The 14231-nt window shown below is 33.0% G+C and overlaps 3 protein-coding genes across 3 annotated transcripts; 1 reads left to right on the top strand and 2 right to left on the bottom strand.

Annotated features, from left to right (window-relative positions):
- Positions 1–4683: 4683 nt before the first annotated feature.
- Positions 4684–5373, bottom strand: LOC110039446 (NDR1/HIN1-like protein 10). Its single transcript, XM_020744506.1, has one exon. It carries the CDS (start codon positions 5368–5370, stop codon positions 4762–4764), a length of 609 nt encoding a protein of 202 aa, XP_020600165.1. The 5' UTR covers positions 5371–5373; the 3' UTR covers positions 4684–4761.
- A 161-nt stretch (positions 5374–5534) lies between these two features.
- LOC110038835 (NDR1/HIN1-like protein 10) lies at positions 5535–6475 on the bottom strand. Its single transcript, XM_020743752.1, has one exon. It carries the CDS (start codon positions 6372–6374, stop codon positions 5628–5630), a length of 747 nt encoding a protein of 248 aa, XP_020599411.1. The 5' UTR covers positions 6375–6475; the 3' UTR covers positions 5535–5627.
- A 5333-nt stretch (positions 6476–11808) lies between these two features.
- Positions 11809–12702, top strand: LOC110034304 (NDR1/HIN1-like protein 2). The gene has a single exon (XM_020738583.1). It carries the CDS (start codon positions 11976–11978, stop codon positions 12663–12665), a length of 690 nt encoding a protein of 229 aa, XP_020594242.1. The 5' UTR covers positions 11809–11975; the 3' UTR covers positions 12666–12702.
- Positions 12703–14231: the final 1529 nt, after the last annotated feature.

Below are 14231 nucleotides of genomic sequence, written 5' to 3'. Positions count from 1 at the left end.
GTTTATGTTATTTGAAAGATTTGGTTGGTTAAATTTAAAAAGTGAAGTTTGTGTTGGATATGTAAATACGTAGGAATTGGTTGGTATGTATGTAAATGCCCTAAATATTTAACATTCAAAAGTTCTTACTGCAGATGTGATTAAGGATCCGTTTGAAGTATTTTTGCCTATTTAGATAAACTGTTTTTTTGGCAGCTTTTCCAAAAAATTGCATCTAAAGTCAGTGTTTTCCTGCCGCATTAGCTAGGTGCGATGACAACTTTCTAGCTGTGGTATGACTTTAAAAAAAAATTGTCAACTCTACCGCAATTTTTTTGCTACATCAAATTATTCTTCAACAATTTCAGAGTTACTTTTTAATAAACTATAACTGTCCCAAACAGACCCTAGGTAGTCAATCGTGATGTATTATGGTGCTTTAATGTATCAATCATTAAAAATTTTAAATATAACGTTTTGGCCATCTATTATATCATGAAAATATAATAAATAAACGAGGAACAAGTCCAAAAACTATTATATTCCAACAGCATCTCTATATTGTAATTTCTAGTCAAACTAATGCTACTGCTTGATTGTCACTTTTTATGGATTGGTATTGATTTTCTACAAAGACAATTTTGTTAATTGGATTACTGGGAGTGATCATTGTTTGAACAATTCAACAGCCCGAACAAATTTGATTTTCACAACCATGGTTACATATTCTCCTATATAACCTCTATCCTTAAATTTAATTCTTGAGTTCACTATCTTCCACAAATGTCCCATTTTGGCCCTCTTTGTTAGGAGAATTAATATTTCTAATTTTTTCATAAATATCAAGTTTATAAAAGGTGCTCTAATGTGTTGTATGTTGGTTGGAAATGAATTGAAGAATCTCAAGATGTTATGTTTGAGTGCTCATCCCCACACACTCTCCTACTCCCTCCCTCTCTCGCTCTCTCTCTTTATACGTGTGAGCTTATTTTTCTCTCTACGACTTGTGTTTGGCTTCAAGTGAGATCATTCCATTTGCTTTTACTTTGGTATAGGTGATTTTGCGTCTGAGATTGTTCTTAGATGTTGTATATGAGATTAATGGTTTTGAGCTGTTTCATCTCCTCATTTGTTCTTTGTTTGTTTTGTTGAACCTTTGATGTTACCTGGAATGTCGAGTTGCACAGAATGATTTCAATTTTGATTCTCTTGATTTTTTTTTTATTTCAGTAGTTTTGTGATCATGATATTTTAACTTTATTATTTTATGGAGCATTTGCAACCTGCAGGGGTGATACATATGTGCGGTTTGAAAGAAAAAATGGTATTTAGCTGGTAGATGTGTAAATAAAAGCTTGTTATTTAGATGTTAGACATGTTCGTCCTTACAATCACTGAGAGAAAAATAGCTAAGACCTTCGCAACTTTCCTTTCTCCATTAGCTCGCTCCTCACATTAGCTTACTGCTCACTCTTCTGTGTTGAATCATAATTATTATTATATGTTAGATATGTAAATGCATTAGAATTGTGTGGTATGTTCGCAAATTTAGATATTATGGCTCTCAATATTTTATTGCAATATCAAATAGTATTGTGCTATTTTAGTGTTAGATATGTAAATACATCATAATTGTGTCGTATGTCTGAAAATTGTTGTTTAAGCTCACATAATTTTCTTACAATATCATGCAAAAGTATGTCATTTTGTTGTTGGATATGTAAAGACAACATAATTCTTTGGTATGCCCAAAAATTTCTGGTTAAGCTTTCAACATTGTTAGATATGTAAATACACGAGCACACAAATTTTAGATTTCATTACATGAAGTGTAAAAAAACAGTCTTGATAGACAAAAATGAAGAAGGTGAATTTTGCATTTACATGTTCTTAACTTTATAGAAATTTTTAACATTGTATTTCTTCTGAGAAATGAAATGTTTTTGCGCTTCACACTTTAAGGATATTAAAATTTCATATTAGTTTTTCATAAATATACATGTTTTGTTATTGAAGCTTCCAATGACTCTTCTTTTGGGATTTACTTATCTTTTTTTAGAATGAAAGACATAACACTTCAATGATTGTCAGTAGCTTTGATATGTGACATTGCATAATCGCTTCATATTACATAGTTCTATGGTGAAAGAATCTAAAGGTGATATATGTGTAACTTGATAGAGAGATATTATGATAATATTTTGTGATATATGCTTGTAAGAGATTCAGGCCGGCAATCGACCTATCATGTATTTTAATAAATAGGGGTGACAAAATATAATTAAACAATTTAATGAAAAAACTGCCAGAGAATATTATACGACCGTTTTTAAAAAAATGGGATGGCTTATAAAAAGGATTCGAAGATGTGGGAGTTAAACCAATGTGTAGCTGGGTTGGGTTGGGACAACTAAATAGACTATTGATGCCTCAGCCTATTTGTGGAAAGGAAAAAATAGAGATAAAATTTATTCATCTTCTCTTTAAATATATATGCATGAGTACCTAATATTCACATTTACATTATTTTTTATTATATATATTGTATGAAGCAAAAAAATTACATATGCTGGTGTAGATCCTGAATTGGAAGAAAAACTTGATGTAATGTTTGGAGTTGTTATCACGAGAGTTCATGCTTGGACTCCAACACACCAAGTTATTGATGCTGAGTAAATGAGAGTTAAAATCATGAAGATGAAGACAACTCAAACGATCATATTGAAAAGTCATGCAAAACTAGTAGTAGTCGTCTTGAACTTTCATCTTCATCTGAAAACATTGGTGGGAGAAATATGATAGAAGTGGGATTTTTCGAGAACAAATTTCACAATTTCTCTCCGCACGCACAAGCATGGCCTCCTCTACAATAGTCAAGATACCACTGTAGATGTTTGATGCCAATACAGTGCTTGATCAAATTCAAGAAATATTTTATGACATTCCCGAGATCTTTTTGCAACCAAAATTTTTGAACCTACCAAGAGGGAGATTTTTAGGTAAATAGTCCCTAATAGACATGTTCACTACCCCTATCACTTCTTTCAAAGCAATGATGCATGAGCTTTATATGCTATTGCTTATGAACCATTGGTCTTTTATTTTCATTGTGAATTATGAACATTAAGGTTTTTTACTTTTAATTTAATTTATGTACTTGAAACACACCTATTTATGACGGCATATATGAATGTTAAAGAAGAAGAGCAACGATGTAATAGTATTATTGTCGTAATGTGTTTATTAAATGAATATGACGAGTTATTTAATATATGAGACCATGTATCACTTTGTCATATATTGGTAACAAATGAATTGGAGAGCTACTAAGAGGGCATCTAGAGAGATTTCATAGTATGTTTCTCATATCACAACAAATCTTTATTAACATTTTACAAGTGTTGGTATCAAGGCAACCAATATCTCCTTCTTAATTCATATGACTTGGGGTTCTTTTGGAGGACCTTTATGCTAATGTGTTTTCCAACATAGAAAATTTTGATATTAATTGCTTAAAGCCAACCAAGATCAATTTATTTCTAGTACTCAATTATCTCATAATGCAGATTATTCATTTATTTATACCGAATTTAAGACTTTTTTTTAAAAAAAAACTTTATTGTTGTATTATAGATATTCTTATTATTTAATTTTTTTTGTAACTTTATCATTGTAACATTAATAGAGGCTTATTTTATGTCTTAAACTCTGATTTGTTAAGAAATATGAGTTCAAGAACTACCATAACCTCTAAAGTCATATACTACAACTATCATTTATAATGTTTTATTTTTACATAATGATGAGAAACTAACTATCGAGGAAGCTTTATAGGTGCCCCAGAAATAGATCATAAGAGGATAAGACTTACTTAGATGGGGTGACGAGTTCAAGAAGTACACTTCAGATAGTGCCAATGTGTGTAGAGTAGCTTTAGAAAGAAAGTTTTCCAGTGGACTTGATCTTTTGGACATTAAGAGTAATATTATTGATCATATTACTTGTTATTATAATTTTAATTTTTGTGATATTTATTGTTATGTGATGTATAACTGTTAATGTAATATTTTGGACTTGTAACTTTTCAAGAAATTTTTAAATTCATTTATGTTATTATGTGAGTTAATTATGAAATGATTAGCTTACAAATAACACATATATGTTAGAGCAATATGATCTTTATTCAAGAACCAACTGCTTCACAGCATCAGCAACTGATGTGAAGTTCAACTAAACATACAATCACATAACTTTAGAAAAAGTTTTCTTTCAATCATTTAACCCACTAGTGTGAGATCCCAATTTTTGGTGCCTTATTTAACTTCCTTCAGAAATTAGATAGTGGTCGGATAGTTGGCCATTTTTTCTTGCACTGAAAAATCCCATACTTAAATGCATAAAGTTAATTTACTTTAAAATAGTTTTAATAAATATAACTCTTTTCTATTAAATTTAAACAACGATAACTCATGCTTAGTTTGCTTTCTTTATTGCTTCCCTTGAGTTTGAACTTCATAGATCTATATATATATATATATATATATATATATTATGTTCATCATCCGGACATGTAGACAACGAATATATCACACCACACCACACTGTATGTTTGAAAACCTGATGTGATCTACATTACCGACTACATGTCCAACTTACAAGACGTAATATTTTCTAGTTGCATAGCTCGATGGTTACAATTGTCAAGTAGTGTAAACATCACACATACAATTCATCCCAAAATTAGCATCACCAAATCCATACTAATAATCATAAATTGCAGTATTACGCTATAATCATTAATACAAAAAAAGAAAAAAATAAAATAAAATTCATCCACAAAATATAAAATTTGTATAGAACCAAAACCCTACAATCAGTGAAGGAAACTTCAGCCTTCCCCAACGGCAACCTCAACGGGCAAAACGCCTTCAATACATACCTCCTGGTCACCGCCGACCCGAACTCGTACCTCACCCGGCCGAAAATCCACAAACCCACCGGAAAAACTCCGGCAGCGTTATCCCTCTCGAACTCGCCGCCGCGATCAATACCAAACGTTGACCGCCCGTCTAGCCCCACCGCAACATCCGTCGTCTCCTCCCTTCCCTGGTAAAACACCGGCAGACCCTTCCACGCAATTCGCATCCCATCGTAGTCGGCTTGAGCTTCAAGCCAGTCGTAGTAGATGCCGGCCCGTTTGTTAGGGTTTCGGAATGTGAGATTGGTCGAGAGATCGAATGAAAGTGATCGGTTGCCGGTGGAGGATGTGACGTTGAAACGGCTAAGGGAAGCGGATGTTACAGCGATTCGCATCCTCTGAGGGCGGAATATGAGCCAGAGTATGACGATTGCGAGAACGAAGGCGACGCACAAGTCGATGAACGCGCGCATGGTAATGGTGTATATATATATATATTATGTTCATCATCCGGACATGCAGACGACGAGTATATCACACCACACCACACTGTACATATGAAAACCTGATGTGATCTACATTACTGACTACAACTCCAATTTACAAGACGTAATATTTTCTAGTTGCATAGCTCAATGGTTACAATTGTCAAGTAATGTACACATCACACATACAATTCATCCCAAAATTAAAATCACCAAATCCATATTAATAATCCTAAATTGCAGCATTACACTATAATCATTAATATAAAAAAAGAAAAAAATAAAATAAAATTCATCCACAAAATATAAAATTTGTATAGAACCAAAACCCTACAATCAGTCAAGGAAACTTCAGCCTTCCCCAACGGCAACCTCAACGGGCAAAACGCCTTCAATACATAACTCCTGGTCACCGCCGACCGGAACTTGTAACTCACCTGGCCGAAAATCCACAAACCCACCGGAAAAACTCCGGCAGCGTTATCCCTCTCGAACTCGCCGCCGCGATCAATACCAAACGTTGACCGCCCGTCTAGCCCCACCGCAACATCCGTCGTCTCCTCCCTTCCCTGGTAAAACACCGGCAGACCCTTCCACGCGATTCGCATCCCATCGTAGTCGGCTTGAGCTTCAAGCCAGTCGTAGTAGATGCCGGCCCGTTTGTTAGGGTTTCGGAATGTGAGATTGGTCGAGAGATCGAATGAAAGTGATCGGTTGCCGGTGGAGGATGTGACGTTGAAACGGCTAAGGGAAGCGGATGTTACAGCGATTCGCATCCTCTGAGGGCGGAATATGAGCCAGAGTATGGCGATTGCGTGAAAGAAGGCGACGCAGAAGTCGATGAACGCGCGCATGGCAATGGTGAGGAGGCGGCGAGAATGGTCGTGTGGCGGTGGCGGTGGCGGCGGCGGCGGCGGCTGCGGGTATGTGTAGATGGGAGGACCGTAGTAGGCATTTGCGAGATGGGGTTGATCCGGTGGAGGCTGATTCATGGCTATGGTTTCGGGGGTGCGAAATTCGGTTGGGGTGGAGATGGCGAAAAGGACTGGGTTTTTTATTTGTGAAGATGCTTACGACAACGTGTACGGCGGTTATCGGCGTAGCGGTCCCCCCGTCACACACACACACACACAAATTTTATTATTAAATTAATAACACACACACACACACACACACACACACAAGTCACACACACACACACACACACACAATTAATTATCTTGTATTTTTATCAAATGTTTAGTCTGCATCACCCGAATTAATTTATTATTATTATTATTATTATTATTATTATTATTATTATTATTATTAAAATTATATATTACTTTAAATCCCTTTCTTGCTTGAGGCAAGGCTACAATTTATCTAATTACTTATTTGCTATAGTTATAGTTATTCTTCCTTAATTTCAGAACTCTCAATATTATAATGTAAATGATGAAAAAATTAACATCGAAGACTACAATATTTCTCATCTTATATAGACTGATGACTTGTTGATTTTTGGGAGACTAATCTTGACTATATAAATAATCAGGCTTTAATAATCATCCAAACATTTAATTTGGTTGTAATTTATGTGATAATTGTTATAAATATGTTATTTGCTTTAATGAATAAATTGACACACTTATGCAACAACAAATTTGTCAAGCTTATGATTTTTCAACTCGTTCCTCCCTTGAATTTATTTGGGTGTTACTATTAATTCTTGAAAGCTTAAAGCATATGATTTTCTTAAGATATTGTATATAATACAATATTTATTATCTGATTGAAAAAATAACTTTCTTTCTTCTAATAGAAGATTCCAATTGATTAAGACCACTATTTGGAGACACATTTGTCATTTGTTTAGATTCATTATCATACCTAAAGGCTTGAGTAAGAAGGTCTCTTTCATTTTAACAGATTTTTTCAGTATAATCGTGCTAAGAAGAAAATGCATACCGTAGCTTAGAGCAATTCCACCAACAAAAAAGAGTGTGGCGGATTGGGTCTTCCCAATATTGGCATCATCAACAATATATGCAAATTTAAGATTGTTTGGATGCACTATAATTCTAATTTGTATATTTCTATTTGGTATTTCAATTTTTATGTGTCTCTTTTGTTCAAAATGATATCTAGAATTTTTACATTTTGGAAAGCACTGATGCAAGCGAGACTTAAAATGAGAAGATTTGTGATTTTTTATATTAACTATAATAATAATATTTTCAATTTTTATTTGTCTCTTTTGTTCAAAATGAGATCTAGAATTTCTACATTTTGAAAAACATTGATGCAAGTGAGACTTAAAATGAGAAGATTTATGATTTTGCATATTAACTATAGTAATAGTATTTTTTTTTCTACTTTGACTCTTGGTTTTTTAGCTCCTATCCTCATGATAGGTTTAATAAACCTTTTTTCAAATGATTCTCATGTCTTCTATACACTAAACTTTCTAAAGTTATTTCTAATCACATTAACTCCTTACCAACATATTTATGTTGCACTAGAATACTACACTCAACTCATTTTGCATACCCACATTGGTGATACTAACAAGGTTTGCTCTTAGTGGGGTACCAATCTTTGCTCTCATAAACTGGTTTACCCTTTTATTTATGAAGGTTGTCTCAAAGTTAATTGGGATATATATATTTGGTGCAAGGGCTATTCTCTTATGTTTATTCTAACAATATGGAAAATCATCATCAGTGGCCTTAAAACTAATGGCATGCTTATCAACAGAGGAATTATAGTGAATCATACTTTTGTCTTTTGTCATTGTATGATGCAATCTCATAATCACATATTTTTTGAATGCTCGTATGCTCATACACTTTTTAAACTTTGCATTCCTAATGGAAAATTTATAAACGTAGTACATAATTCTTATGTATTTACATACTCACATCTAACATATCAAATTTACATAACAATTTTGTTGTATTAAACCTATACATGAAAGATAGATTTCACTTTTTAAAAGTGGTAAGAGTGCCATTTTTTATGTGATATTAAAATTTTGAGTGATATGTGTGTAAATGGGGAAGCTTAATTGTGAAATGTGTAAATACATAAGAATTGTGTGTTGTGTATGTAAATGCATATAATTTTTTTCTTTCTTGGGGGCAATCATTTTTATTCCTTTTTGGGGGCAATCTTCATAAAGTTCTTAATCATGTTGATATTTATATTTGCAAAATTTCTTAAGAAATTCTTTTTAGTTGTGCTTATATTTTGATAAAACATAATATCAAGATCTTTCAAAATTCCTTCACTTGTTTTATTTTGCTTTTAAATAACATGCCCCTAACAATCAGATAGTAAAACAACATAAGGAAATTTAAATATGAGATACCTAATCAAATATGCGCTATTTATAGAACTTGAAGCTCTCTTATTCTTTTTACTATCTTGTTCTTTTCTCATAACACATATTAACCTTTCATGCAAATATATATTTACTTTGGGCTTTTTCTTGTTGTGTTATAATGAAATCCAACCATGTCAGTGGTTCCAAATAATTATCTGGATATACTTCCTTGGTTGCTACCCAAATCTAGAAGCTTTTATGTTGGCCCATGTTTCCATATAAAGTGAGTTCGTTTGGGTTTGTTGAGTCCATGTTGTTACTAACTGTGAGGTTCAATTTTTTTAATTTTTTGCTAGTATATTTTGGTTCATCTCTCTAATTGATATTTTTGTTTTTGTCGTGATTTCACACAGTTAAGATGTCTCTTTTCCAATATTTACTGATAAGACATATTTTTATACAATTTTCACTACATGTGCTTGCATTTTCTTGTTGTTTTCTAATATTGGTGGCTTTTGTTATTGTTGACAACAACTTCTTATATGTTTTATTTTGATGAACCACCTTGTTCAATCTTTCTTTGGATATTGCAATCTGTGGTTGTCTATTATGGCTTAAATGATTATGTTTTGTGGCATAACTCAAAAGATACAGACCAATCTTCTTCAATTTTTGGGCTAACATGTCTGTGGCTTTCTTTTGTATGTCCTCGACAGTCCTAAATGAAGCCTTTTTTCATTGAAGCCGGTTTGGATCTTCTTGAGCTAATTATTGGATTCATTTCCACTTTACTTTCTGGATTTGTTTTTTTTTTCTTCTATGCTCTTTATTTTTTGCATTTTGAGAACAAGCTTTACTTAGCAATTCTCTCTTGTTCTGTACTTTAATTGTAACTAAAGCCTTTTCATTTGTTAATGAATTAGCTAGGTGTGGCCCTTCTTTTACCCAAAAAAAATAAAAAAAAAAAGTTACATATTTTTTCTTATATTTCAAAATGTAAATTTGTAAAGTATAATAATTACATATTTATCTTAATTAAGTAAATATTAATATACTAAAAAGATACATAAATACCATTCATTTTTGTATTCAAAGCCACTTAAGTATAATAATGCACACAAAAAAATTCTTGATAAAATTTTACAGATAAACATCGCTCAATCATTCAAAAAGATAATTTTCTTAGAAAGTTTGAGACTCGTATTTATTAAGTATCCAATGTGGCAAAGCGATGAGAGTGTAACAAAAAAAAACTAAATTTGGTATTTCATTTAAATTTTAGAAATATTAAATTTAGTTCGAAAATGTTTCAAACTTAAGGATCTAGTGATTTTAATAATTTGGAACTTTCAATCGACTTACTGGAGGAAGAACGCATTCAGTCGACCCTCAAATATGAGAAGATTAGGAGGAGAATCATGTGGTATTACAATCTACATATAAGTGAAAAGTCATTCAAAAGAGGGTACATGGTCCTCGAGAAAACCAATCCAGCTGCTCACGACCAAACCCTAGGAAAGCTTGACCATACATTGACTAAACCATTTATCGTCAGCAAACGTGTGGTTCAGGGAGCATAAAAACTACAAACCTCCACTTGGAGTGGAGATGACCTCAAGAATTTTTATCCTTGACATCTATGTATTTTTATTTTCTTTTCTGAGATATTATAATTCATAGCATGATTAAACATTAATTTAGTTCGAAAAGAAATTTATAATGAAATCATTTTTCTGGTTGTATGTTAATAATGCATAATACTACTATCGCAGTCAAAAAATTTCTTTTAGAAGCTAAGGGAAGAACTCACCGCAGTTTTGTCCATATCTTAAAGAAGTGTGGAGAGCCCTCTGGAAGTGGAGATAGTTTTCTCTCAAAGATTCTAATCATTTTTTTAAAAAAATTGACGGACAGACATGAACTCGGGGAACTCGACAAGGGAGGTTAGTCCCTCACAAGAATGAGCTTCCCACAAATAAATTATAGAAATTAAATAAGTCTTCAAAGATGCCGCAACAACTAACCATTCATTCACTATAAGATTCATACATCCTACTACACTCGAGTACTGTAAAACCCCTCTACTCCTACCTGAAACACAGGTCAAGCCCTGACAATTAGATTTCCTCCTCACTAATGACACAATCCGCGGTGAGAAGTAAATGAGTTGCTCTAGTGGGAAGTCTAGATGGTTACCTATGGACTCAATAGCTCGCGAAGATGTTGTTCTTTGGAGCATTAAAGAGCTAAAATTGTATAAACGACCCGCCTTGACCTTTTGACTTGAGTCTTTTATTTTAAATGATACGATGTTTTTTTAAGGTGGAGTCGGCTCCTATAAATAGAATGCATTGTACATGAAAGGAGGAATATTCTATGATTCTCATTTTTCCATAATGATTTTTTGTTAATTCTCTCTGTCTTTCTCGAAGGATTTTTATTTCCTATTTCTTTTGTGCTTTGTATTTATTGGGCATAGCTCAAAGACAAATATAGGTTCAACCGATGCATATTAAATAGCATATCAAGAAAATATTATTACAATATTTAACGTTAAATAATTTTTAAAAAATAGTGAATCAATAGGTGTAAGAAAAAAATTACCGTAATAAATTAAAAAATAAATAAAATCTTAAAACTCATTAATATACCCTTAACTAGTCGAAGAAAAATGCACTGTAGTTGTAATATTTTTTAGTTGTTCGATTCAGAATAAAATAAATATAGAATCCTAGTGATGACGGGTTATTATAAATTAGCGGTGACAGCTAGGATGACAATAACTAGTTGGTCGCCAGTGGCAACAACAAACCAGCAATGACAACCAATGATGGTCGTCAACCATGGCAGGAGTGATCAAAGTGCAATTCCTGATGTTAGCAAGAGCGAACAACAATAGACAAAGATGGGATACGAGCAACGGTGGGTGGTGTGCTACTGCCTCAGCAACAAGTGTACTTAAAATTCTCCAAAATTTAATATTTTTTAAATAAATTAAAATTAAATGCGAGATTAAATTTAAGCTGATTTTTTTTTTTCTGGCCGAATTTTAGAATTTAAAATCCCTATATATATATATATAATGAACCACTTAAATTCGCCAAAAAAACGGCCCAAGTCTTAAATAATACGGCAGGATAGCAGTAGTCAAACTCAACTCTTACCCCCCTCTTCCTCTTCCTCAGTTGATAGTATTTCTAAAACTCTAAAACTCTCAACAACCCTAAATTATATTCTCCCTAAGCCCTCTCCTTCTCTAAATCCCCCTTCTCCCCCCCAAACCCTAATGGCCGAATCCAAGGAATTTCAATTAAACGAACCATATTACGGCCCCCCGATCCCTCCCTCCCAACCCCCACCTCGCAATTCCCCCACACCCTTGAAATTCAATTTCGACGTCTACTCCTTGCTCTGCACCATCACCAAAGTCACCACCGTCTTCCTCATCATCATCGGCGTCATCGTCCTCGCCCTCTGGCTCATCTATCAGCCCCAGAGCATAAAGGTATACGCCGAATCCGCCTCCCTATCAACCTTCAATCTCTCCGTAGTCGACAACAACACCCTCCTCGCCTACGACCTCGCCGTCAATTTCACTTTCCGAAACCCTAATCGTAAGTACAGCATCTATTACGAACGCGTGGATGTTCAGGCTTTATACGGCGGGTACCAGATCGAGTCCATGAGGCTCTCGCCGCTGCGGCAGCAGAGGAAGAGCTCGATGCCGGTGGGGGTGAGATTTGAGGGGCGGAGGGAGACGGCGGCCGGAGATAATTATGGGAGGGAGAAGGGGGAGGGGTTCTTCAGAATTAGGGTTAAGATGTATGTGACGGTGAGGTTGAAGATGATCGTGGTGGAGAGCGTGAAGTTTAAGCCGGATGTGGATTGCGATTTGAGGGTTCCGGCGCCGGGGAACTCCACTTCTTTGGCCGCCGGATTTGTCGGAACGGATTGTGATGTAAGCAATTTCTCTTGAATTTGTTCTTGCTGAAAAAAGGTTTGATTTTGGGGTTGTTTTCTGTTTTTTTTTCTTTTTAAAAATTCTTTTTTTTGTCTTATTAGTGTTGTGATTATAATCTTGGGGGCGATGTTGGAGCTTATTAGTGTGTTATTATGTACTTAATGATGATTTAATTTTGGTAAAAATGTTACCTTTTGTTTGGCTTTGTTGTGTGCATTAGGGTTGTGGTCGTGTGTAGCTTCATTTTAAAAAAAATATTAATATAAAATATACTTAATATTTCTTAAATTAGAAAATTATATTTTTAAAATATTAAAAATATTAAAAAAATAATTTTTTTTTTATATTAAGTGATTTGTATTTCTCTTTTATTTGTTGATTCTAATTGTAATTTTATAATAAAATCACCTTAGATTAGTATTATTTAAGATTATTATTATTTTCTATCTTTTATAATAAATGAGACGGCTTTTGAGTTGGCTCGAACTTGTAGACTTAAGCTCGAGCTCGAATTTGATAAAATTAATGAAGCTCAAGTCGCGAGCATTCAGACCCAATATATTATGATTATTCATCTCAAGTTTATTTTAAATACTATAATTTTTTTTGAATCATTTTAATTTATCTAATGAGACTTTTAATTAGTAGGCAATTAAGAGGTGTCATATATTCTGATCAAAACATTAATTTGGATAAAATTCATGAAAGCTCTTATGTATTTATATGTAACATGTAAAACTTAATATTATATTTAAAGTAATTTAATATTAAAAATGTATGCTTGAAAACTTACATATCTTTATCAAAAAACTAATGATTGGTGTTTTTATCAGATATCATCGAGTGGTATGTAAATTAATGTAAACATTATTGTTTGGGGCAATGACACGGTAGCAGCATGGTACTGTACTACAATTTTGTCTGATACCACAATTTTGTTTGTATTGCATTTTAGCGGTTTTTCAAAAAAACTACGGCTAAAGTCTACGTTTTCCCATCACTCCTCACTAATGTTTTCCCATCACTCCTGACTAGGTACGGTTTCAACTTTCTAGCTACAATCTGACTTAAAAAAAAAACAAAGTAATAGTCGTCGCAGAATATCGTTTAGCAGCTTCACAATTGTTTTTTAATAAGTTGCAGCTGCCCCAAAAAGACTCTAAATTTGTTTCAAATTGATGTAACATTCAAATAATTAGTTATTTTTATCTTTTTAGATGAGAATAATTAAAGCATTTTTCAAGGATTTTAGATATCATCATTAAAATTTAAAGGGTGAAGAGCTGAGAGTACTAAGAGCATTTTTTATGAGGGTAGGTGCTATCACTTATATTAAAAAGGCAAAGATATATTAGAAGAGTTCTAATGGATTTAGAGTAATCCTTTTTTTTATATTTATTATTTATTATCATTATCTTTGAGTATTTGATCAATTGAAATAATTCTGAATTTAATAAATTTTCAAATTTCAATATCTAGTATAAATATTTTTTATACTTTATAAAAATTAATATTTCATAAATAAGAGCATATATATATATATATATATATATTATTTTTAAGAAAAATACACACGAGATA

Source organism: Phalaenopsis equestris, unplaced genomic scaffold (assembly GCF_001263595.1).
Source record: "Phalaenopsis equestris unplaced genomic scaffold, ASM126359v1 Scaffold000002, whole genome shotgun sequence".
Classification (NCBI taxonomy): domain Eukaryota; kingdom Viridiplantae; phylum Streptophyta; class Magnoliopsida; order Asparagales; family Orchidaceae; genus Phalaenopsis; species Phalaenopsis equestris.
The sequence above is the reverse complement of the archived record's forward strand: the minus strand, read 5'-3'. Positions and strand labels throughout refer to the sequence as shown.

Excerpts from the sequence above, each read along its gene's own strand:
- LOC110034304 (XM_020738583.1), top strand. The coding sequence starts at position 11,976 with ATGGCCGAATCCAAGGAATTTCAATTAAACGAACCATATTACGGCCCC.
- LOC110039446 (XM_020744506.1), bottom strand. The coding sequence starts at position 5,370 with ATGCGCGCGTTCATCGACTTGTGCGTCGCCTTCGTTCTCGCAATCGTC.
- LOC110038835 (XM_020743752.1), bottom strand. The coding sequence starts at position 6,374 with ATGAATCAGCCTCCACCGGATCAACCCCATCTCGCAAATGCCTACTAC.